This window comes from Salmo salar, chromosome 13 (genome assembly GCF_965601325.2).
Source record: "Salmo salar chromosome 13, fSalSal1, whole genome shotgun sequence".
In the NCBI taxonomy this organism is placed as follows: Eukaryota; Metazoa; Chordata; class Actinopteri; order Salmoniformes; family Salmonidae; genus Salmo; species Salmo salar.
This window is the reverse complement of record NC_138303.1, coordinates 91954138-91980882: the sequence shown is the minus strand read 5'-3', so window position 1 is coordinate 91980882 and position 26745 is coordinate 91954138. Positions and strand designations below refer to the sequence as shown.

The 26745-nt window shown below is 41.8% G+C and overlaps 2 protein-coding genes across 3 annotated transcripts; one reads left to right on the top strand and one right to left on the bottom strand.

Annotated features, from left to right (window-relative positions):
* LOC106568097 (short transient receptor potential channel 7) lies at nt 1–16403 on the bottom strand. Its single transcript, XM_014138128.3, has 12 exons — nt 15716–16403; nt 7437–8199; nt 4677–4859; nt 4122–4286; nt 3359–3575; nt 2932–3174; nt 2371–2635; nt 1888–2083; nt 1377–1598; nt 1176–1262; nt 993–1068; nt 1–847 (listed from the first exon to the last, which is right to left on the bottom strand). The coding sequence occupies exons 1-12, from the start codon at nt 16114–16116 to the stop codon at nt 708–710; spliced, it is 2958 nt and encodes a 985-aa protein (XP_013993603.2). The 5' UTR covers nt 16117–16403; the 3' UTR covers nt 1–707.
* On the top strand, nt 15712–21131 carry avd (avidin). 2 transcript variants are annotated; one of them, NM_001141235.1, is given in 4 exon segments: nt 15712–16055; nt 20191–20401; nt 20578–20698; nt 20891–21131. In NM_001141235.1, coding segments are annotated over 4 exon segments (576 nt in total). In that variant the 5' UTR covers nt 15712–15845; the 3' UTR covers nt 20925–21131.
* Nucleotides 21132–26745: the final 5614 nt, after the last annotated feature.

Genomic DNA, 26745 nt, shown 5'->3' with positions numbered 1-26745 from the left:
TCTCTGTGTGTGTGTGTGTGTGTGTGTGTGTGTGTGTGTGTGTGTGTGTGTGTGTGTGTGTGTGTGTGTGTGTGTGTGTGTGTGTGTGTGTGTGTGTGTGTGTGTGTGTGTGTGTGTGTGTGTGTGTGATTGTGTGGGCGGAGACAGGTGTGCTGGAGTCAGAGCAGATCCCCACCAGCTGCAACCTGTCCATAATCAACACCTCTACAAATCCTCAGTCCTGCCACTTCCACACTGTCAGATCGTAATCTCTACTCAGTCAGTCTACCCTTCTAGCCGTTTGTTACTATTAGATCCTGTTGTGCCCGTTTTCCTTGCCTGATGCTGTTTTCCTCTCAGCTACAGTTCCGCCCACTCTGACTCTGGTCCCTGTCTCCCGTCTCGTCATCTTGCTACTCTGTCCTGGATTCCCCACTCTACTACTCCCTTGGATTCCCCTCCGGACCTGCTCACCCCGTACCAACACCTCTCGCTCCAGCCTCAGCCTCCGCACCTGGTTTCCTGCAACCCGACCGAGCTCCCCCTGGCCTGCACTCCATCTTCCCCTTGTTTCAATAAATACCTTGGTTACTTCATCCCAGTCCCCTCGTCTGACTCTGCTCTTGGGTTCCCCTGTTCCACTCCGCGTAACACTAACAACACACTATGAATCTAAGTTTGAAGGTCTTATACAAAGCTCTTATACAGAGGACACCCCTCAACTTCCATCAAGGTTTCTTGGCGTTCTTGCTAAGCTTGTCACCAAGCTGTTGGATCAAGTCAGCTAGTTCTTCTGTGGCCTGAGACTTCTCTTCCAGAAGCTCATATCGCAGGCTGGAGATGTCCTGCTTGATCTCCTTCAGCTCCCCTGCAAGGGATGCACCACAGGTTATTAATGACTCGATCCACTACAGCTCCATGTCACGGCCTTGCAGTTGTAAGAATGATCAGTCTTCCGTTAAGAGGGCACAACAGTTTTCTGATCTTACATATGGATATGAATCATAAATCACCTTCATTGATTTCGTCATTTTCACTGTCAACCTGAGCCTTTAGCACATATCGCTTAATGAGCCTCTTCATCAGTTTCTGTCAAGAAAAGAGAGAATCTTAAGAGACAATAGTTCAAAATGTAGCACTTCTGAGTATCGTCTGATCTTGCTAATTAATCAAATTGACTGGTATGGAGGAAGTACCTGGTATCGAGTAGGATGTTTGATGGTTTTCCTAATGGTGAAGTCATCCTGCCCTGGTGTCCTCGTTTGAGGTCTGTACTGATTGATCTGAAACAGAACAGAAACCACACACCCATTAAAAAATCCATTAAAGACTGACAACATCTAACGAGGCAGATATACAAATCGGCTACAGCCACTCCCTCAAAGCCGACTTCTGACCTTAAATCGCAAATTGATCATGGCCATCTCCCGCTGGTTGTCTTGGAGACAGGCTTTGGCCTTGCACAGCCTCACCAGACAAGCCCTTGTGCGCAGGACTAGGTAGTAGAAGGACTTGGGGCTGGGAACCAGGTTAAATGGTGGGGGAAGAGTATGCCCCTCATCAAAGTAGGACAGCCAGAGTTTAGCACGGGCAAACTTCCACTCCACATCGGCATCCTCCTGTTGAGATTGAGACAGACCACCAGGGAGTGCATAATTGGAGAGTGATAGGAGAGAGGCAATGACTCATTTATTTTAACTCATCTAGTATGGTCTGATTATTTTACCAAAACTGCTCGCAACATTACTCATAAAATGGTACATGAATACAACATGAACATAACAATATAATACTCACACATACTCTAAATGGACATTATTCCCCTTTGAACTCAAAACAGTGATTATTGACTTTTGATTTCCCGTGAATTCCCTAGTGGTGTTTAGGCCTATTGCTTCCTAGTCTCACCTCAATCTCCTGATAGGAGTGATTGATCATTGCAATCAGCATGTTGAGCAGTACGATTACCATGGTCACATTGTAGACGCCAAAGAGAACATAACCAATGTTCTCTATGAATTTATGGTCATACTTCAAGACCACAGAGATAACTTCAGACAAGCCGAAGATGGACCAAAATAGAGTCTTAAAGCTCTCCTCCACTCTGTGAACACATATAAACACAAATAATCAAACACAACACACACACACACACACACACACACACACACACACACACACACACACACACACACACACACACACACACACACACACACACACACACACACACACACACACACACACACACACACACACACAGACGGTATACGCGTGGACACAGACATTAATAAATAACACACAAATGAATAAATACACATAAATCTCTACTTAAAACATTTCATTTACAAGAATAGGCAGGAGGGTACTTACGTGGTGAAGCCTACTTACGTGGTGAAGGCAGGGTTGTACTTGGCACCAAGGTAATAAGAATATAGATTGAACATGCCAATCATGAAAGCCAGGAAGACCATTATGAAAATGACCATGAACTTGACGATGTCCTTGACCGTCCGGCCTAGGGAGATTTGAAGTGGGCCGAAGCTCTCATTGGCAGGCAAGATGTAGGCAATGCGGGAGAAACTGAGCACCACTGCAATGGAGTACAAACCCTCGGAGATGAGCTGAGGGTCGGAGGGTAACCACCTGTTCCTTGCTGAGAGAGTGAGAGAGAAACGGTGGCAGCACCTGTTCGTTTTATGACACTAAGGTTACTGTAATACTACATACACACTGTTAGCCTGTAGACAGAGTTGGACCTATGCAATTATTATAATCATCTTTTAAGTACAACAAAAATAATAATAATAATAAATAAATAAATAAAAATGCATGAAATGAAATAAAATGTATGAAATGTATGCACTCACTACTGTAAGTCACTCTGGATAAGAGCGTCTGCTAAATGACTAAAATGTAAAATGTTAATAATAACATATCACTTGCACTGACCATGTGTGTAATATGCTACATTTGGAGGCAGTGAGGCGTTGCTCAGGTCTATGTTGGGCATGTTGGGAACATACATGTCCACATACAACTGGGCCTCAGAGGCCCTCAGGAAGGCCATGAGCCGAGCCGTGAAGGATGCCACGAAGATGGACAGCATGCCAAAGTCTAGTACGTTCCACAGGTGCATGATGTACTCCCTTGGCCCATCAGCCCAGATCTCCTTACACTCTGACCAGATCATCCCTAACAAAGAGAAGAGTGCTTTTCAATGCAAATCTGTTTGGAGCATACGAGTGACATTATTTCAGTACATTCAGATTTCATTCAGATTATACCATGTTAAAAGATATGAACAAGGAGATATGAATAGACTGGATAATAATGTCTCTCCCACAAAAGCAGCTGTTTGTAAATCAGAGTAATTTACCAATCACCCAATTCATGATGAGCATCTCAGTCCAGGAGAACTGACTGGTTTTGACCCTGAACACCTGAAGAGGGTGGTCTGTTATAGTCTCGTTGGGAAGGTTCTTTACTCCCTCGAAGCGGTCCGAGGCATTGATTACCAGCAGTCCAAGAAAGATGGTGAATGAAACAGCATGGGCCACAAACTTCATGAAGGGGCTACGGAGAATCTGACCGAACTGATACAGAGGAAATCAACCACATAAACAGCAACCATCAATCTCATGATATATACCAAAATCAAATCAAATTTTAATTGTCACATGCACCGAATACAAAAGGTGTAGACCTTACAGTGAAATGCTTACTTACAAGCCCTTAACCAACAATGAGGTTAAGAAAAATAAGTGTTAAAGAAAAAAAGAAAAAAAACATAATTAAAGAGCTGTAGCGAGTGGATTTACAGGTGATACGGGTATAGAGTCAATGTGCGGGGGCACAGGTTAGTCTAGGTAATTGAGGTAATATGTACATGTAGGTAGAGGTAAAACATATATTTTTTAAATATTATTATTATTTTTTGTTTTGTTTTTATTTAACTAGGCAAGTCAGTTAAGAACAAATTCTTATTTACAATAACGGCTTACACCGGCCAAACCCGGACGACGCTGGGCCAATTGTGCGTCACCCTTTGGGACTCCCAATCACGGCTGGATGTGATGCAGCCTGGATCATGTGTTAAGGAGTGATTCTGAGAAGACAATAGAAAGAGGTTGTGTGTGTACCTTACTGCAGGGCACTATCCAGTATGCGAGTGAGAGGAAAGGAAGGCCAATAGCCACTCCCAGGACTATCCAGCATTTCACCACAGCAGACTGCTGCCTAAGTCCAGCTAGGTTCTCATACCACAGGGTCAGGAGCTGTTGCTGGCAGTTAGGATGGGCCACAAACTAGAGACATAATGAAAAATAACTTTGACATACTACAACATTGATAACCAGAGGCAGAGGTTGTCTGTTTTGTCATACCTTGCATATTATTGCGTTGTAGAATCCCTACATTGATGGTTGTTAAACAGTTGTAAAACACCTATTTCATTTAGGCCTCATTCCAGTTTTTCTTTATAATAAACCCTTTATAGGGGACGGGTAGAATGGGAAAATGTACTCAAAAGTGTGTTTCTCATTGTGCCCTTGAGATTGATTGCTTTTCAAATGAAGACTACTGAGTGTTGTTAAAGACAATTACAGACACGCACAAACACCAGAGGGAGATTAAAATTTAAAATGGCCGTTTGAAAAAAATATAATGTTTGATTCAGCTTGAGTGATTCAGCTAACCTTCTTGACCTCGTACTTAATGGCCAGTTTGACCCGACTGAGGCAGGGTCGACTGTGATCGCCGGGCAGAGCTTGGTCCACATCCCCATTCAAAATGGCCTCCACCTCCTCCGTGTCTCTGCATAGGTCTAGCACTCCCACCACAAAGTCCTTACACTGCATGGACAGCTTCCTGTAGTCATTCTACACAGAGAGAAGAGAGAGAGAGAATTCTGTAAGAATGATTGAAAATGATGCAAACTCCAGGGGTCACAACCTTTGATGGATTGCTATTATGTTTCAGTCTCTCACTTTTTGGTCTGCATGTAAAATATTCTAATAGAAATCTGGAACACCACAGATCAACCATTTCTGCACTGACAAATACTGCATATATTATCTTCTCTCATGAAGGTAGGGTGTGTGAGAGTTGGAGTTTGAATGCCAATGTTTGTCACACATTTTGGTTCTTTATAATGAGCATAAATTGTGCATTTGTGCGCACACATTTCTACATGTCTTTCTGAGGCTGTTCCTCAGAAAGAGGAGATACTGTATGTGTGCTTGTGAGTGTGTGTGTCTTTGTGACTAAGTTCATACCCATTCTTACCCTCAAGCCAAACCATTTTTTGTTTTGATTAGCTTGATTACTGATTGGTCAGTAGTCAGGACAAAATAACAAAAATATTAGACAGAACTCTCTGTGGATTACTTTTAATTAACAGCTCCCTCATACAATAACAGAAGGATTCACAGTCGGCCCTAGGCATAAGCGACTGCTTAGGGAGCCCCAGCCGCTAGGGGTCCTCCGACCATTTGTTGTTGCACAATCTCTCCGTCCCATGGAAAAATGTGTAGAATTGCAGCAAACTTGCTTTAAAAAAATCACTTAGGGCCCAAAAAAGGCAAGGGCCGGCCCTGCCAGGTGTCAACAGACTGGATATGAAAATCCTTGATTAATATTGTTCTTCTCTCACTGATTCTCAGAATTGAATTCCCCTTTGAGTGAATGTGGCTTATCTACAGGCACGTGCACAGATACAGGTCTAAGGGTGCCTGAGCACCTGTTCTTTTGCCCTCCTACGAGAAAAGTGCCCTTCAGATTCGTGGCATTTTAAAATTATAACATTTTTATATCCCTTATAATCTATTTTCTCTCTTGTTAATTAAATACATTGGCTTTCACACTAGCTATAGTTATTTCTCATTTTTTAATCTTGGAGTGCCCACAGGCAGATGCTACCGGCGATGAACAATAGTGTAGTGGCTTATACCTTTTAAATTGCGTGTCATCTCACAGTCAGGAACAGGGAAGGTTTTACTTTGACTGTTTGTTAGTAGGCCTAATAGGCAGATGTCAGTAGCAGAACAAATTCCAATCACTGACCCCAGGAAGACTAGCTGTCGCCATTGGCATCGGCTAATGGGGATCCCAATAAAATCTAAAGACTAGTTAGATTGTTTCAACAGAATAGATAACTAGCTAGCTACATTTGCTTGGATCAGCTTATCAGGCCACATCAGCCCACTCCTGTTTTCCCTCTCTTTGAGCAGTAGGCTAATTTCTAACCATGTCACAAGGTCAATGACTGATTTGAGCATGTTCACAATTTTCATTTTCTCAGAGCAGGTTCCAATAATATAAGAGTGTTTAATTTGCGGGAGTTTACGGTACATGAACTACATCTAGAGAGAGAGAGGGAAAGGGAAAGAGATATGTGAGAATTATTGAAATGGGTCACGTGTCAGTCTCTCCCTTTATGTTCCGCATGTAAAATATTCCAATAGAAACCTGGAAACCCAGAGACCAACCTTTTCTGCACTGACAAATACTGTGTATATTTTCTTACCTCATTAAGGCAGGGTGTGAGAGTACGAGTTTGCATGCCAATGTTTGTGTTTGTCACTCATAATGGTTCTTTATCATGAGCATGAACTGTGTGTGTGCGTCTGAGTGTGTTGGCGTGCATCTACGTGTTTGTGTTCTGTGTGGCTCAGTTTGTAGAGAATGGAGCATCCAACCCCAGGGTTGTAGGTTCAATTCCCACAGGGGACCAGTACGAAAAGAAAAAATGTATTAAAATGTATGCACTCACAACTGTAAGTCACTCTGGATAAGAGTGTCTGATAAATTATTAAAATGTATGAGGAGATACTGTATTTGTGTGTCTATATTCATACCCATCAATTTTAAACCTCAACACAATATTTGGAGAGGTCAGTAATCAGGATAAAATAACAGAAAGATTAGACAGACCTGTGGAGTATTTTTTATGAACAGCTCCAACAATACCAGGAGTCAACAGACTGGATATGAAAATCCCTGATTAGACTTATTCTTGAAAAAGCTACATGAATACGTTGTATGTTGAGGGTGGGTAATATGTTGCAAAGCCTGACATACAGTACACTCAGATATTGCAATAATTTCTAAACATGTCACAAGGTCAATGACTCATTTGAGCGTGTTCCCAATCTTAATTTTCTCAAAGCGGGTCCCAATAATATAAGTGTGTCATCACTCCAATAATATTTGAGTGTAGTGCACGTGTATTACCTGATTTGATCTCTGCCCAATTAATCATGTCTGTGTGATCAAAAGACTGAAATCAGCACTTTCAGAAATATCTGCACAAAGCTTTGAGCCCATATTATTAAATTAGTGAGAGGTTGGAGAGCATATGAGAGAGAAAGCAAGCCAATACATTACACAGATGAAAATATTATTTAGCAGTAAACCCCCTTCTTCCAATCCTCAAGCTTGGTCTTTGTGTTTCTCACCTTGAACTCAGTCTCGATGTTGGCGAGGCGAGCCAGCTCGTTGCTGAGCTCCAGAGCGGTGAATACAGGGTCCTCACTAGACAGGGACAGGTAGGCAGCACTGGCCAGCCCTTTATAAGCATTCATCCTGGAGCGGGAGTGGCTGAACGAGTCACGGCACTGCTTGTCATGACACTCGCTACACTTACAGAAGTAGTCATGGGGCTTCTCGATCCGGGCTCCCTTCATCAACAGAGTGTGCACTATCTCGTACTCCTGGCAGTGTGCAGCCAGGATGACCGGGGTCACGTCATGGGAGAAACGCGTGCCGTCTTCGTCGTAGGCATAAAAGTCATCATCTCGTAGCTCCTGCTCCAGGGGGCTTAAAGTGAGGCGCAGCCCACCTCCGAATGCAGGGTGGGCCAGGATAGCCTCTACGATACGTACATAGCCCTTACTGATGGCCAAGAGGAGGCCATCGCCCACACGAGCTAGACCCTCCTTCTTCAGCAGTAGTTCTGTCACTTCCAAGTGCTCATTACCCACGGCCAACTGCAGTGCATTCTGGCCCATGTAGTCCACACAGTTGATGTTGAGGGTCTTGGACTCTTCCAGCATCTTACGCACCACTGGGATGTTCCCATACTCAGCAGAGTCTAGGAAGCGCTCCTCCTCTGAAGTGAGACTGGTGCCCCGCTCACTGAACATGTAGGCTGGTCCACGGATAGCCTGCCGACGACCCTTCTCTCGCACAGTAGTTTTTCTATGGTGCATGGTCTCAACTCTGAATGGAGAAAGACGGTGACAAAAACTATTCAGAGCAGAAGGAAGATCACAGAAATTGAAGAGAAAACTGAGTAGAAAAAAACATAACATTCAAAGCAGACGTTTACACTTTTCAAAATGATAGTCAAGGAGTGCTTGGATACTTTCTGTTTTTTACAATGGCATGATTATGGAATTTCAGCGTGTATAATTCAGCAATAAGACTCGAGGGGGTGTGGTATATGGCCAATAAACCCCGGCTAAGAGCTGCCTGGACACAGCCTGGACACATACCACAAACCCTGAGGTGCCTTATTACTATTATACACTGGTTACCAACGTAACTAGAGTAGTAAAAATAAACGTTTTGTTGTACCCATGGTATATGGTCTGCTATACCACGGCTGTCAGCCAATCAGCATTCAGGGCTTGAACCACCCAGTTTATAATACACAACATCCTTGGTCTGCTGAGTTTTTTTATTGAGCAACTGGATGACAGGTGCGGTCTCTCTATGGAGAGAGGTGTGATCGGCATCTGTTGAAATCTGACGGCTTTGATTGAAAGTCAAACATTTGCTGTACAGTACTAGCTAAGCAAAATATATCCTGAAGTCCTGATGGGGACTCAATCCAGTCCTCTCTATATAGGTTTCATATGCCCAGTTAAATAAATGCAGCCTCATGGTGTTCTTTAAGTAACCTACACTCAGAAAGCTGTACAATCTGTTTTAGTCCATGACAGCTGCCCAGCTACTTGTAAAATGAAGCGGAAGGATGGGCCCGGGGAAATGTTACCACCATTCATAGCCCCAATTCATAAATGGGGCTATGAATGCAAGGCCTGACAGTCCATGTGATCAACAGGATACTATAGTTTTACACATATTTGGCTATATTATGTTTGTTTGCAAATGCTCAAAATGGGAGCATTATAAATAATGTATCATAAACAGGCCTACTCATAATTTGGATTATATAAGAGGTAAAACAGGTGTAGGAAGATAGTTGTACTAGACTCATGAGCAGTGCCGACACGTCAATCAGGGCAGGTGGGGCTCCAAAAAAATATATACACAGTTGAATTCGGAGGTTTTCATACACCTTAGCCAAATACATGTCACGATTGTCGTATGATGAAGGAGCGGACCAAAGTGCAGCGTGTGTATCGTTCCACGTTTTATTATAACTGTGAAACTATGCAAGACATACAAATAAACTAATAAACAAACCGTGACGAAGAGGTGCAACATACACTAACTCACAATAATCTCCCACAAAACCTAGTGGGAAAAACAACAACTTAAATATGATCCCCAATTAGAGACAACGATGACCAGCTGCCTCTAATTGGAGATCATCCCAAAAAACAACAACATAGAAATACAGAAACTAGACCCACACTACAAAGAAAATATAAACTAGACAAAACCCCCTGTCACACCCTGACCTACTCTACCATAGAAAATAAAAGCTTTCTATGGTCAAGACGTTACATTTAATACATTTAAACTGAGTATTTCACAATTCCTGACATTTAATCCTAGTACAAATTCCCTGTTTTGGGCCAGTTAGGATCACCACATTATTTTTAGGATGTGAAATGTCAGAATAATAGTAGAGAGAATGATTTATTCAACTTTTATTTATTTATTTATTTTATCACATTCCCAGTGGGTCAGAAGTTTACATACACTCAATTAGAATTTGGTAGCATTGCCTTTAAATTATTTAACTTGGGTCAAACGTTTCGGGTAGCCTTCCAAAAGCTTCCCACAATAACTTGGGTGAATTGTGTCCCACTCTTCCTGACAGAGCTGGTATAACTTAGTCAGGTTTGTAGGCCTCCTTGCTCGCACATGCTTTTTCAGTTCTGCCCACACATTTTCTATGGGATTGAGGTCAGGGCTTTGTGATGGACACTCCAATACCTTTACTTTGTGGTTCTTAAGCCATTTTGCCACAATTTTGAAAGTATGCTTGGGGTTCCTGGATGGGATGGATTCATTGTCCATTTGGAAGACCCATTTGCGACCAAGCTTTAACTTTCTGACTGATGTCTTGAGATGTTGCTTCAATATATTCACAGGATTTTCCGTCTTCATGATGCCATCTATTTTGTGAAGTGCACCAGTCCCTCCTGCAGCAAAGCACCCCCACACCATTATGCTCCCACCCCCATGCTTCACGGTTGGGATGGTGTTCTTCGGCTTGCAAGCCTACCCCTTTTTCCTCCAAACATAACGATGGTCATTATGGCCAAACAGTTCTATTTTTGTTTCATCAGACCAGAGGACATTTCTCCAAAAAGTACGATCTTTGTCCCAATGTGCAGTTGCAAACCGTTGTCTGGCATTTTATTGCGGTTTTGGAGCAGTGGCTTCTTCCTTGCGGAGCGGCTTTTCACGTTATGTCGAAATAGGGCTCATTTTACTGTGGATATAGATACTTTTGTACCTGTTTCCTCCAGCATCTTCACAAGGTCCTTTGCTGTTGTTGTGTTGTTGCACTTTTCGCACCAAAGTACGTTCATCTCTAGGAGACAGAATGCGTCTCCTTCCTGAGCGGTATAATGGCTGCGTGGTCCCATGGTGTTTATACTTGCGTACTATTGATTGTAGAGATGTACAGATGAATGTGGTACCTTCAGGCATTTGGAAATTGCTCCCACGGATGAACCAGACTGATTTATTTTGATTTTTCCATGATGTCAAGCAAAGAGGTACTGAGTTTGAAGGTAGGCCTTGAAATACTACCACATGTACACCTCCAATTGACTCAAATTATGTCAATTAGCCTATCAGAAGCTTCTAAAGCCATGACATCATTTTCTGGAATTTTCCAAGCTGTTTAAAGGCACAGTCAACTTAGTGTATGTAAACTTCTGACCCAATTGTGATACAGTGAATTATAAGTGAAATAATCTGTCTGTAAACAATTGTTGGAAAAATTACTTGTGTCATGCACAAAGTAGATGTCCTAACCGACTTGCCAAAAACTCTAGTTTGTTAACAAGAAACTTGTGGAGTGGTTGAAAAACGAGTTTTAATGACTCCAACCTAAGTGTATTTAAACTTCCGACTTCAACAGTACAGTGCTTTCGGAACGTATTCAGACCCCTTGACTTTTCCATTTTTTGTTACGTTACAGCCTTATTCTGAAATTGATTTAAAAAAATAATTCCCCCTTATCAATCTACACACAATACCCCATAATGACAATTCAAAAACAGTTTTGGGGAAATATTTGCAAATGTATAAAAACTCAAAGATCACATTTACATATGTATTCAGACACTTTACTCAATACTTTGTTGAAGAACCTTTGGCAGTAATTACAGCCTTGAGTCGTCTTGGGTATGACGCTACAAGCTTAGCACACCTGTATTTGGGGAGTTTCTTCCATTCTTCGCTGCAGATCCTCAAGCTCTGTCAGGTTGGATGGGGAGCATTGCTGCACAGCTATTTTCTGGTCACTCCAGAGATGTTCGATCGGGTTCAAGTCCGGGTTCTGGCTGGGCCACTCAAGGACATTCAGAGACTTTTCTTGAAGCCACTCCTGCGTTGTCTTGGCTGCGTGTTTATCGTCGTTGACCTGTTGGAAGTTGAACCGTCGCCCCAGTCTGAGGTCCTGTGGCGCTCTGGTGCAGGTTTTCATCAAGGATCTATCTGTACTTTGCTCTGTTCATCTTTGCCTCGATCCTGACAACAACAAAAAAAACAGCATGATGCTGCCACCACCATGCTTCACTGTAGGCATGGCGCCAGGTTTTCTATAGACGTGACGCTTGGCATTCAGGAGAAGAGTTCAATCTTGGTTTCATCAGACTAGAGAATCTTGTTTCTCATGGTCTGAGAGTCTTTAGGTGCCTTTTGCCAAACTCCAAGCGGGCTGTCATGTGCCTTTTACTGAGGGGTGGCTTCCGTCTGGCCACTCTACCATAAAGGCCTGATTGGTAGAGTGCTGCAGAGATGGTTGTCCTTCTGGAAGGTTCTCCCATCTCAACAGAGGAACTCTAGAGCAATGTCAGAGTGACCATCGGGTTCTTGGTCACCTCCCGGACCAAGGCACTTCTCCCCTGATTGCTCAGTTTAGCCGGGCGGCCAGCTCTAGGAAGAGTCTTCTTCAAAACCTCTTCCATTTAAGAATGATGGCGACTACAGTGTTCTTGTGTACTTTCAATGCTGCAGACATTTTTTTGGTACCCTTCCCCAGACATAATCCTGTTTCGGAGCTTTCTGGACAATTCCTTTGACCTCATGGCTTGGTTTTTGTTCTGACATGCACTGTCAACTGTGGGACCTTATATAGACAGGTGTGTGCCTTTCCAAATCATGTCCAATCATTTGAATCTACCACAGGTGGACTCCAATCAAGTTGTAGAAACATCTCAAGGATGATCGATGGAAACAAGATGCACCTGAGCTCAATTGAGTCTCATAGCAAAGTGTCTGAATACTTATGTAAATGTGATCAGTTTTTTAATTTTGAATAAAATAAAACTGTTTTGACTTTGTCATTATGGGGTATTGTGTGCTGATTGCTGATGATTTTTTATTTATTTAATCAATTTTTGAATAAGGCTGTAACATAACAAAATGTGGAAAAGGTTAAGGGGTCTGAATACTTTCCCGAATGGCACTGTATTCTTCTTCTTCTGTTTTGCATGTTATTTTGGCATTGACACGTGTCACATACCAGTTTGCAAACAATGTTAAAAAATATATCATTGAGTTAATAAAGCTGCATACAAACATGGTCTCTTTTTTGCTTTCTTGATTAAGGCAGCTCCAAAACACAGGTGTTTCAGCCTAGCTCAGTACTTTCTGTGGTGGTGGTGCAGCCAACGTAAAATATGGAGCGTAGAGGTTGGTAATGTTCTCTAGTTGCGCCGTGATTTGGTCAGTGTTCTGTCACTCATGGGGACACTATGTCACCACAAAATCTATGGGAGAGCTCGAAAATTCAAGCCCCTTGGGTGCTGCCATAGAGTTACATTATAAGTGCCCATCCAAGAAGGCTCAAGATCATTGGCCTCAGATAAAATGATGGTTATATCTACCGTAGCTTTGATTGGGCTGATCATGTTAACATCATACTTTCAAAATCTTAGCTAGCAAGCTAGTCAAGCAGTCGTCATCATGAATCAAGTTGACAATCTACTGGCAAATCCTTTTCAATCCTTGTCATATGAAGAGAAATTATAGATAAAACGTATCGGTGCTAATCGGCCATTGGACATAAATATTACACAAGTTGGAAATCGCAAATTCAACAATGAGTGGGTTGGAAGGAATCAGTGGCTAACTGCAAGCATTGCAAAGCAATCACCAGCTTGCTATTCAGTGGAGTGGGTGTTTGGTCCAAGTCTGGGTTTAAGGGTCTCTTTTCCAAGTTTAAAAGGATAAACATTCAACACCAAAAGGTTGAATACATTGGCCATGCTGTCAATCCAGCATGACTTCTGGCGCATTCAAAACAACTGGAAACTCGGAACTGGGAAATCTCAGACTTCATTGAGGTCAAGACAACTGGGAACTCTGAAAAAACTAGCTCTGACTGGGAAAATATGTGTTGAACGGTCATCCAACTCAGAATTCCAAGTTGAGAACTCTAGAGCTCCAACCTGAAGATCACTGACATGATTCGACCTTGTTTCCCCCCCCCGAGTTCCCAGTTGTCTTGAAAGCACCATGAATCCAGAGAATGCCACACTTTGATGACAAAGATATGTATAGTGTAGCTAAGAAAGGAATACTAAGTGTATGTTGTGTAGTACGCTGTTAGTAACCCATGTGCCTCACCATAATAATTTGGTCCCTTTCCACCTCATAATTTAGCCTACTGTTCTGACTTGGTGGTGCACATGTAGCCTATAGCCTTTTTTAGAGAAATGTAATCATTGAAAATTGTCAGAGCTGTCATTGTCTGCTTATATGCCTCCTTTGTTTATCCTATGGTTCTGACTTGGTGTACAGAAGAATACTGTAAGAACGGCCCATGCTCTGAATTTTGTTGCTGTACATTTCAAAATTGCTGAACAAATAGTTATTGACAACGTCCATCTTAGCTCGCTAATTAATGTTGTCATCGAAATTACGGATTGCCTATTATCCGCTCATCGTCCCCTTATGCCATAGTTTGTATATCTCAATTGTCAGTAGAAACCCCATTTGTTTAAGCAAGTCAGCCACATTTTTTTTAAAGCCAGTAAATGAGGCTGAATGAACTCTCGCTGCCAGACAAGGCTCCGCTGATAGCCAGGTGTAGCAGTGGTAAAGATTCACTCCATGGTGCTGAAAAGATAGCTCTGCTGTTGGTACAGCTTTATGTAGGCCCTAACAGTTTGTGGGCACCGTTATAGTGCAATTAATGTATTGTTCAGTGTTGTGTAGCGGTGTGACGATCGTCGTAAGGAGTAGACCAAGGTGCAGCGTGTTGAGTGCTCATGATAAATATTTATTATACTCAGAACACTAGACAAAACAATAAACAAAGGAAAAACTAATGTCACGTTCTGTAGGCTTCACTGAGCAATACAAAAACAAGATCCCACAAAATCAGGTGGAAAAAACCCTACTTAAGTATGATCTCCAATTAGAGACAACGAGGACCAGCAGCCTCTAATTGGAGATCATCCCAAACAAACCAACATAGAAATACCAAAACTAGAACCTAACAACATAGACATAGAAAACATAGAAGAAACCCCCCTGTCACGCCCTGACCTACTCTACCATAGAAAATAACAGCTTACCATGGTCAGGACGTGACAAGTGGCTTTGCTGGCATGCATTTAAAATATATATTTTTTGGTTTGCCCCACCAAGATTTACATACTAAATCGCCACTCCTCATCAGAAATGTATATGTTATTATTCAGGAATATATGTCTATACTATATTACATTATAATACCATTGAACAGCTTGACATATCCCAGATTATGCCTTTTATTAATATTCAGAATATCAAGAAGGCGGTGTAGCCTGATGTAAAACAACCAAGAAAAAGTTTTCATTTAAAGATGCATGATGTAGAAATCGCTTCACCATTTCCTGGTTGCTAAAATTTGAATAGTTTGCTTAATTTCAGATTATGTGACAAAACAAGCAAGTGTTGAGAATCATTGTACCATCTAAACCGCTGTGAAATATCTTTCCATAACCAAAAATATATTTTCAGCTGTTTGAAGCTGGCATACAAAACTGAAAGTAACAGGAAGCATAGAAATAGCACACATAGAACACATATACCCCTTCTTAGACTTTCAATGAGAATGACAGATCTATAGCAAAAATGTCTATGTGAATTTGGTTCTGTCACCCAAAAAGTTACATATTGCAGCTGTAAATATTGGCATTTTGCACATTATAAAAGGCAAGCTTGTTCCTTTGATTTGATATCAAATGTCGAACAAAAATCAAAGTGACTTCTCCACTGACTCAACCTGAAGTATAAGCGATACTCTTGCTAATAGGACATAATGTCCCGATACTATTATGATGGTGATTTATCTCCCAAGTGTCGCACTTACGTTTTCTGAGGGAAGTTTCTGTGATCGAACTCAGAATGATCCCACTGACTTTCGAAATCGTGCGCCTCGACATCTGAATTCCTAGGGATTTTTTCTACTTGAGTCTGATATACACCGTTGTGGTCCTCATATGTATTCATCGAAACGATTTGTTGGTCGTGATGGTCGTCGTCGCTGTTCACCGTGTTATCATACCACTCTCCTCTCGGATTCAGTCGTCGTCTGTACAAAGCATCCGGAAGAAGAGTCATACATCGGGTTAAAGATGGGGGATTTAAAAGCGGAGTATCATCAACAACAGTTGATGGCAACCGTTGGGGATCAACCTCCCACTGCTCAGGTGCGCTCTCATGACCTTCGTCTCTGTTGGGTGGGGAGAAAACCGCGGCTGCTCTCATCATGAGTGTGTGGCTTCAGGGTGGTTCCAACAGTCTTTTCCTAGTCTAGTCCTGGTTCTGAAACAAAAAGATGCACCAAATAGCTACCAATACATCACTCTTGAGCAGTCACAATAAATTGGAGGGAGCAGATCTGATGTAAACTGATGTAAACTGAAATCCAAATCAATTGAGATACGTGTGTCTGTCAGCTAGTGGTAATCAAAGCGGGTTTTCATTTTTTCATCAACTCATCTCCAAAAAGGTTGACATAAACTCAACTACTGTGTGATCTATAATGGAGAAGGCCCTTTTAACATGTCAGACTCTATCCCTGTTGTGCGATCTAGTGGAGCAGGTACCCATATATAACATGCCAGGTGCAATTATTGGCGTCTGTGAAATGCCAAATCTTCCATGATGAATTGGGGCTGTCTGTTGAATCCCAACATCCTACTTTTGGGCTTTGGTCCACTTCAAAAGCAAATAGGGCTATCAAGACTGGTGTCTTCTGTAGTGCAGCAGGTAGCGCATTATACTAATCTAATGTGACACTATCCACGCAAACACAATTTTGTCTATGCCAGAGAATGTTACTCATTTGGCCCGACAGGTTTCTCGTTTCAGCATTGAGCATTGAGAGATATTTCCTTACCGAAGGTTGTATGTAGATTTATTACTTGAATGTTATGTGCTTGGGCACTGTTCTTGTCTTGTGTGAGAATTGATAACAAATCATAATATGTATGCAATCTTGCTTGCACCCATCGGTGGCATATCACGCAGTTTCGCAAGGCCCCGCAAGGTTTTTGTAATTTGTTGTTTTTGCGGAAAACAGCTAACTACCTGCAATTATACATATTATAAAATGTTGAGATGAATAGCTAATTTCCTGCTAATCTATACATTTTGCTATGAGGCTGAGAGAAAATGTTGCAGTTTTAAAGCTAATGTCCTGTAAATCTAAACATGTTGGCATGGTATTAAGACGTGTTCATATTGGGGAGGGGCCCGACGTTCAGGGGACCCTAACAAAAAAACAACTAAAATATATATATTTATAGTATTAGTGGTAAGTCAGTGGCACCCATTCATGTCATTATTTTCAGTGGATTAGATTACAATAACAAATCTGTGCCTATATGGGTCGTATATGGAGCTTTAACAAATAAAAATCATTGAAGTTGACAAAGAAAATAGGAACGCCCACACCGCTCAATGCTGCTTGACGGAGAGCCCTCCGTGCCTGGTTACCAAGGTGCTCTGGCAACTGTGGAGCTCCAGGAAAAAATTTCCCACAAAATTTGAGTGAAAATTTGAAGTTTATGAAACAGAGTATCATAATATAAATGGAGGCTACTTAACATATGTTATATCACTGAGATATGGGAAAATGTATAATGAGTAATGGTGGTATAGGCCTACATGCTGTATACATGGATAGACACAGAATGCCTGATATTTAAAATGAACTAAGCAGCATTATGAATCTTTTGAAGATCTTCTTTGAGTATCAAAGACAATGTAACTAAACTACCACATAAAAATACACAAAAAGCTCATTTTTACAGCATCACACAATTCTGTAAATCCATCACTGTTTATAATGCTGTTTCTGTCTGTCTGACAGGAACCTGTCTGGCACACCCTCCCTCCCACGCACACACACCTAAAGCAATAACATTTGATCATCAAAATAAAATAATTTACCCCATGTGAGGCCAGTCTAATGTGTTTCACTCATTAAAATATATAGTTTTTTTTAAAGCAAGACCATAAAACCATAGTGTGTAATTTCCATCAGTTAAATTAAGACAGGATATTGAATGTTAGTGTAAATATCCAATTACAACCCATCAAGCCCAAAAGAATCACCATCTATTTCAAATGTCACAGTTGTTGAGGTGGGGTAGAATATGCCTCGTCATGGTAAATTCTAAATAGCTTACGCCTTCCTACTGCTCAAAGCCCATTGGAGGATAAGGTCAAAGGGGAGGGACCTCTGGCTTTCTTATCCAATGGGTTTTGAGAATGAGGCGAGGCGAGAGGACGCTAGGAGTATGCAATTGAGATTCTCTCATGGTGTTGATTGCATAAGGTGACTGGCAAGTCTTTATTGCTTTCACAATGTGCTCACTGCTCTACTCTGACTGACACATTTAACCCTCAAGCCTTCAGTAGAATATAACCCAACGGAGAGTGTCTGGTATGGGGTTTATTAATGAAAAAGTGAAAATCCATTTCGAAAAATGTTGATATTGGATAAGCTGTCCCAAAATAGTTAAACACATCACCACACGATTAACCTCATGTTACTGGTGAGGTGATGCGACCAAGGAATGTATCTGAGATGGTCCATTTACCTGTGAATCAAAATTGCATCGCTGTAGTGGCCTACCAATTTCAAAGACAGATTTCAGAATGATATATCTATGTGAGGAAGATATACATACATAATGTTAGTCCAGTCATACATTCACTAGGGCACGTGGTTCTTTACAGTTTAATTAATGTTTGTTATAGGTTGTTGACAATTATGCTTTCCAGCTCTCATGGAGTGATGGAGTAACCTTGTTCAAGTCCAATAAAATAGCACCCTCTATTGATCAACATAACACATTGTTTTCTGTATCGACTGAATTGATGATACGTCTCAAATATATGCCCAGGATGATATAATGCTGAATTTATCATCGTCCATAGCTAGATTTCCATACAATTGGCCACAGATTATTATGCGAATATTCTAATATCTACATGAATAAAACATGTATATTTTCACACCATAGACGTGTTTCCATCAAATGGACTTGTTGCGGATACAAGTCTGTGCGTGATGACATAGAGCACATAAAATAACTTTTGTGGTTAAATTCCCATGTAGTGAATAAGAAATACAAGTTAAATGGGTTTCCGTTGCATTTTCAACTCTACTGATGGATTTGTCACAAAACATTTTTAGCGTTACGTAGCCAATCTGCCCATTCTGGTATTGGCACGTGCGCTCTAGCCAAAACGATGACATTATTATGGACAAAAGAGGGATATTATTTTTACTTGTCAAATGGTAGTCAATATCACCAGAATAAGACCCTCGATATTTATTGGAAAGGAGCGTCAAGCACATACCGTGCACTTTCACCACCCTGTGAAGTTCATCATAATGTGTTTCATATGCAGCCTAATAAAGTGCATGCTTCCCCGACGAGTAGTAGTGGGAGGACCACACACCGTATCATCGCGTGATTCCCAAGTTTACTTCGATATGATGGTTATTTTATGAATATTTTCGCATAAAGTCGTTTCCACAAACATTGATCGCATAGTTCATTTTACCGGCACAAAAGATCCACCATGTCTAGGTTATTTTGTTTCGTGGACATTGTGAAAGTTCACCGACCAAATGTTTTGTTTCCATCAGGCCTGTTATGACATTTTCTATCCGACGTACTTTACTCACATAAAAAGTTTGGATGGAAACCTGGTTCATGTTTTAGAATTGTCGAGACGGGTGTACATTTCATTGGCCAATCGGTTAACTTACAGCCAAAAAACTAGAAACTCTTGTGAGAGGACTTGTGTTCATAGAGAAGAAACACCTGCTGCAAATGTTCAAATTAGGGGTGAATTTCAATAGTCCTCTTTTCCTCTCCTTTCCTCAATCTGCATTGACTTTTAACTGCTGGTAAGAAGTGACAGCTAGACTATTGAGATCTACACCCTGTTCATTAATTAAGTCTTGTTAGAAAGGGCAGGTGCTGATTGGTTTGGGGGAGTGTATAGTAACTTGGTAAATCAGTATAAGAAGGGAACGAGCTGCTCAGCAAAGCAACTTGAAATAATCAAACATGATGAGTTTTGTTGTAAGGTGTATCAGTGTCTATGCTGTGATTTTGGGACTGCTGCTACCTCAGGTAAAACTACAATTAGTCAGTGGGCTCCACTATTACAATTTGAACAGTGTAACAATACAGATCACGTAGTAGATAGAAATCTGAGACTTGCTTTTACTTCCTGTTTTAAATATACTATGTCATGAAGTGTCTCTGCTGTTATTGACACAGTAGTGGTGACCTTATTTTGCATGTGTTCTTCCAGGCAATCCCATGCAATGTGACGGGAGTGTGGCGAAATGAGTTGGGCTCTGTGCTTGCTATTGAGGCGGTTGGTTCTGAGCTCAGAGGCCTTTATCAGAGTGCAGTGGCGACTGCTCCAGGAGTCACGGGTCCAGAACAGGCCAAGCTACTGGGTGTGACTGGTAATCAGGGTCTGCAAACCTCTGTGGCTTTCTCTGTGTTATGGGAGGCAGGTGTGTAAACCCTGGGATGTGTTCAGCAAGGCCTAATGTTGTGTAATGTATAGTTAAGAAATGCATTGTGTCGCACTTATCCAACCTTCCACAATGTGGCTCTTGTCTCAATCTGATTGACCTTGACTGGCATTTGACCAATGTTATGATGCAACTGCATCATATCCCCCCCCCAGGTTCCTGTAGCTCTTGGGTTGGTCAGTGTTTCGAACTGCCTGATGGGAAGCGAGTGCTGAAGACCCTGTGGATGTTGCGCTCTGTGGCTTCAGGCCCTGCAGACAACTGGAAGAGTACCAGGTAGCCTACAGCTCCTCACTACTTAGCATATATTGGGGGGGTTGGCAGGGATGTTACTGTAGAACACAATTGCCCATCACTAAAAGCCTACTGACATGAGATCTACAGAGGTAAAACCCCTAATGTTTTTAGAGGTAATTCCTATATGGACATTGAGCATATTTGTTTTTTAGACTTTCTTTTTTTCATCAGGCTGGGAGAGGACACTTTCGTCTTCATTTCCTGAAAGCAGAATGTACTGATCACCTGGCAATGCTGCATTTGGTTTGCTGCCCTCTACTGATATTTCTATGAGAGTTCAAAGAAATAATCTGTTTTAATACTCTCTGGGCTGCCCTCTCATCCATGCCATAAATTATGATATGTGTTCAATTCATGAATAAAAATGTGTCATTTACCTTGTCTTGCCTGACATAAGTAAAAGTTTCAACTCAGCTGGGGATATGTTTGGGTTTATTCTCCAGTCTGTCAAATGAACATGGTTGGGCTAAACTATTGTGTCAGACATTACAGAGCACTGGTGGCTTAGGTTTCTATGCCAAGGTAATGAACCACTTTTACATGCGCACTAACTTCCTGTACTGTTCAGGGTACTTGGGTAGTCTACTTGAGTTGACACATATAAACATTTCTTGTGTTCAATGACCTGAAAAGGCTTGTATCCCGGTGTAGATTTTGTGGGGGGGAGAGGCTACTGTGGCATGTACAAATCTTATCCAGTTTAAAAAAAAAAAAAAGATTTCAGGCCCAGTTTTGCTTATCATGGGTGCTGTGTGATGGCCAAATAAATCACTTCAAAAAAAAGGTTACCTGTGCAGGTCAATCCATAATTTAATTTGTGGATACTCTGTACAGGACTGTGGCTACCTTCACCCCAAATTTAGGGAACTTTCTACTTATTGAAATTCCAGGTAGGCCATATTTCTGACATTTGTCACTTTTAGTTAGGCTTACATGTCGCTTCTCTGTCAACTTGTTGCCTCAGACTTGAGTGCTCAACAGAATGTCTTGCATTGATAATGAATGCATTAGTAGTCACCAGTAAAGTTGTTTCGTTTAGGCACCGGGGAGAAAACACACAGTGGAACGGTTGGTCTTGAGCAAAATGTCCATGTCAACTGTTTGACCGGTTTTAGGGAAATTAAAAATAACAAATTGTCTTGGGTGCATATTTTGTGGTTGAGATACTGTCTATGGAATTGTCAACACATTACACATGCATTTTCCTGGTGCTGAAAAGTCATTTCTCCACTCCAGTTCCCAAAATGAATTAACATTTTATTGCCAAAAATGCATAATTCTGCTGGAGTAAATAAATGCTGTATGTGAGATGTTATAGGCCTACAGTCAGTGTTCATATTTCAGTTACTATTTGATTTAACCCATATGAACTTAAGAGGAATATTGTTTATTCAGAGTTACTAATAGCGGGAAATTAAAGGTGCGTGTAAACATCTTATCCTGAATAAGACCTTAAGCGGGATATGAGCTATTAACTGGAATACTGTCCGCATGTAATCGTGGTCAATGATTCCGGTCCCAACACACTGCATAGGATATCTCTATCCACAATAGTGGAGGTACACTATAAACCTCTAATTACATGGTGACTGTCATCTTCAGTCTTTGTTTTTATGTCGTTTTTAACCACTCTAACTGAAATAAATGAGGTTTTTAAATACTATTAGGTTTGCAATCGATAAAACAATGTGCCACTGGATTATTTGTCAGCATTTTGTACAATCAAGCAACTGATTTCAGGCACTTCAACTTGTCGATGCAAATCTTTATTTAATTTTCTTCAATGTACTGTCACGTCCTGACCAGTAAAGGGGTTATTTGTTATTGTAGTTTAGTCAGGACGTGGAAGGGGGTGTTTGTTTTATGTGTTTTGGGGTTTGTGGTTAATGTTCTATGTTAGTATATTTCTATGTTCGTTCTAGTCTTTCTATTTCTATGTGTAGTTTTTTGGGTTGACCTTCAATTGGAGGCAGCTGTTCCTCGTTGCCTCTAATTGAAGGTCCTATTTAGTAGTGCTGTTTTTTCATGAGTTTTTGTGGGTAGTTGTTCCATGTGTAGCTGTATGTCTCACAGGACTGTTTTTTTTTTTTTTTTTTTTGCTGTCGTTTTGATTAAGTGTTTAGTTTTCTTCTCATTTAATAAAAGAAGATAGGCATTCACATTCCCGCTGCGCCTTGGTCCCATCTTTACGACGGCCGTGACATGTACTCAGTGACTGTGATACAACTAAACACGCAACTTTTGATAAAACATTTGACCTTCCAAAAACCTTAAGGTGTTCTCATGTACAAACACGCTCAGTTCTCACATCTCCGTGCTCACCTCACAAAGAGCAGGAAGCCACTGAATGAGTTATGGTTATGAGTATCATCATAGACTTTTTTCTTAGGACCCAAGCGCATGTTGACCGTGTCCCATTTCTCCAGCTGTAGTGTGATCCCACTGGAGAAATGATCAAGGCCTGTGACTCTCTCATTGTCGAAAATATACGTCATCGTATCAGTGTTCTTCATAAGTGCTGCACCCCTGCTGGATACATTGTCAGCCCCTGCAACAGTAAATCTGAAGTAGTATGCTCCTCTCTCTGGTGCGGTGAATTTACCTGTATCAGAGAAGAGACATAATCACCAAACTTAATTCAACAACGTGGGTTACTGTGCTATACTTTCATGTGCTGTAATTGAAAGTCCAGTGCCTCTGAAGCTCATTGTGGTGGCTCTAGATACTCATCTGTATAGGTCCTTATGAATAAATTATATGCTGTGTAGATTATCCCACAGCAAGAAGATATGGGCTAATATTTTATAAAGAATTAAAATGATGCAATATATTTGCTGTATAAGAAACACTTAACAATGGAATGGGAATATACATATGAATGCAGCAGGGTACCTGTGGATGTACTGTAAGCATCTCGGATGTTTACATGTACTCTCTTGTAGATCAGGTCATAATAGTAAATATCTTTGAGGAAGGGTCCAAAATAGCCACCAATTCCTAAAGATGCAGAGAATGACACCTTTGGTGTGTCTGTGAGCACAATGTCATCACAAGGTAAAAACGTTGTGGCACAACTAATTATCGATACACGGATTGTTACATTACTGTAAAGTCAACAACTCAAAGCACTATATGTAATAATGGCTAATGTGTAATGTGTACACTTCGCCGTACATGAACTTGCTTTCTTCAGCTCGTCAACCTCTCCTCTAAGCTCTACCACCTCTGACTCCTGCTCTTGTAGCTGGATCTCAGTGTTGTTTGACCTGGTAGTAAGGGCCTCCAGTTCCCGGGCTTGAGCTAAGGGAAAGATATCACACTACCTCCCATGACAACATTACCAAATAACATCTGTGTAATCATGTATTGTCCTCTTTAGCAGTACCATATACCTTTTTTGTATGACAGAGGTAATTTTTGACTTAAATTTAAAAGAGCACGTACCATAATGCTCCCTCCACAGTGCTACTACTTCAACTTTCTTCAGGTTATCCACCATAGCTCTCAGCTTCCCCACTTCTGTCCCCTGCTCCTCTAGCTGGATCTCAGTGTTGTTTGACTTGGCATTAAGGGCCTTCAGTTCCCGGGCTTGACCCAAAGGAAATACACTGCTCAAAAAAATAAAGGGAACACTAAAATAACACATCCTAGATCTGAATGAATGAAATAATCTTATAAAATACTTTTTTCTTTACATAGTTGAATGTGCTGACAACAAAATCTCAGAAAAAGAATCAATGGAAATCCAATTTATCAACCCATGGAGGTCTGGATTTGGAGTCACACTCAAAATTAAAGTGGAAAACCACACTACAGGCTGATCCAACTTTGATGTAATGTCCTTAAAACAAGTCAAAATGAGGCTCAGTAGTGTGTGTGGCCTCCACGTGCCTGTATGACCTCCGTACAATGCCTGGGCATGCTCCTGATGAGGTGGCGGATGGTCTCCTGAGGGATCTCCTCCCAGACCTGGACTAAAGCATCCGCCAACTCCTGGACAGTCTGTGGTGCAACGTGGTGTTGGTGGATGGAGCGAGACATGATGTCCCAGATGTGCTCAATTGGATTCAGGTCTGGGGAACGGGCGGGCCAGTCCATAGCATCAATGCCTTCCTCTTGCAGGAACTGCTGACACAATCCAGCCACATGAGGTCTAGCATTGTCTTGCATTAGGAGGAACCCAGGGCCACCCGCACAAGCATATGGTCTCACAAGGGGTCTGAGGATCTCATCTCGGTACCTAATGGCAGTCCGGCTACCTCTGGCGAGCACATGGAGGGCTGTGCGGCCCCCCAAAGAAATGCCACCCCACACCATGACTGACCCACCGCCAAACCGGTCATGCTGGAGGATGTTGCAGGCAGCAGAACGTTCTCCACGGCGTCTCCAGACTCTGTCACGTCTGTCACATGTGCTCAGTGTGAACCTGCTTTCATCTGTGAAGAGCACAGGGCGCCAGTGGCGAATTTGCCAATCTTGGTGTTCTCTGGCAAATCTCAAACGTCCTGCACGGTGTTGGGCTGTAAGCACAACCCCCACCTGTGGACGTCGGGCCCTCATACCACCCTCATGGAGTCTGTTTCTGACCGTTTGAGCAGACACATTCACATTTGTGGCCTGCTGGAGGTCATTTTGCAGGGCTCTGGCAGTGCTCCTCCTGCTCCTCCTTGCACAAAGGCGGAGGTAGCGGTCCCGCTGCTGGGTTGTTGCCCTCCTACGGCCTCCTCCACGTCTCCTGATGTACTGGCCTGTCTCCTGGTAGCGCCTCCATGCTCTGGACACTACGCTGACAGACACAGCAAACCTTCTTGCCACAGCTCGCATTGATGTGCCATCCTGGATGAGCTGCACTACCTGAGCCACTTGTGTGGGTTGTAGACTCCGTCTCATGCTACCACTAGAGTGAAAGCACCGCCAGTATTCAAAAGTGACCAAAACATCAGCCAGGAAGCATAGGAACTGAGAAGTGGTCTGTGGTCACCACCTGCAGAACCACTCCTTTATTGGGGGTGTCTAGCTAATTGCCTATAATTTCCACCTGTGTTCTATTCCATTTGCACAACAGCATGTGACATTTATTGTCAATCAGTGTTGCTTCCTAAGTGAACAGTTTGATTTCACAGAAGTGTGATTGACTTGGAGTTACATTGTGTTGTTTAAGTGTTCCCTTTATTTTTTTGAGCAGTGTATATAACAATTAATACACTAACTCCAAACGACAACATTACCAAAAACCATGGTGTTGTTTTTGAGATGAATCCTTTAATTTGTTCTCTTCAGCAGTAACAGACTTTGTATTGTCACTGCCAGAGGAGTTGTAGACCTGTAAACAAGAGGGTCTGCACTGTGTGTACGTACCAAAATGCTCCCTCCACAGTTGCACTACTTCTGTTTCTGACGTGTCAGGTCCTTCTTCTCTTCCCCGATCTCAGCCACAGTGCTGTTCAGCCTGACATCAAGGACCACTAGTTCCTGGGCTTTCAATTATACACATTTTGCCATGGGGCAAAGAGAAAATGTTGTGATGTAAAGCTAATTTCCTGCTATTCTATTCATTTTGACATGAGGCTGAGAGAAAATATTGCAGTTTTAAAGCTAATTTCCTGTAAATCTAAACATTTTGCCATGGCTTATGACGTGTTCATATTGGGGAGGGGCCCGACCTCCAGGGGACCCTAACAAAAAAACAATTAATATATACATATATATTTATAGTATTAGTGGTACGTCAGTGGCACCCATTCAATGTCATTATTTTCAGTGGATTAGATTAGAATAACAAATCTGTGCCTATATGGGTCATATATGGAGCTTTAACAAATAAAAATAATTGAAGTTGACAAAGAAAATAGGAAAAGTACAGAATAATGTGCTGGGCAAATCAGTGAAAAACAACAAGAGTTCAGAGTCCAGGTTATTATGGGATCCCTCTGGTTTAGCCTAATCAATGGCATTGCATGACCCTTAGATGCCAGGATCAATGGCTTTGATTAATGGAGGAACACCTCTGGCATGAGTGTCGAACG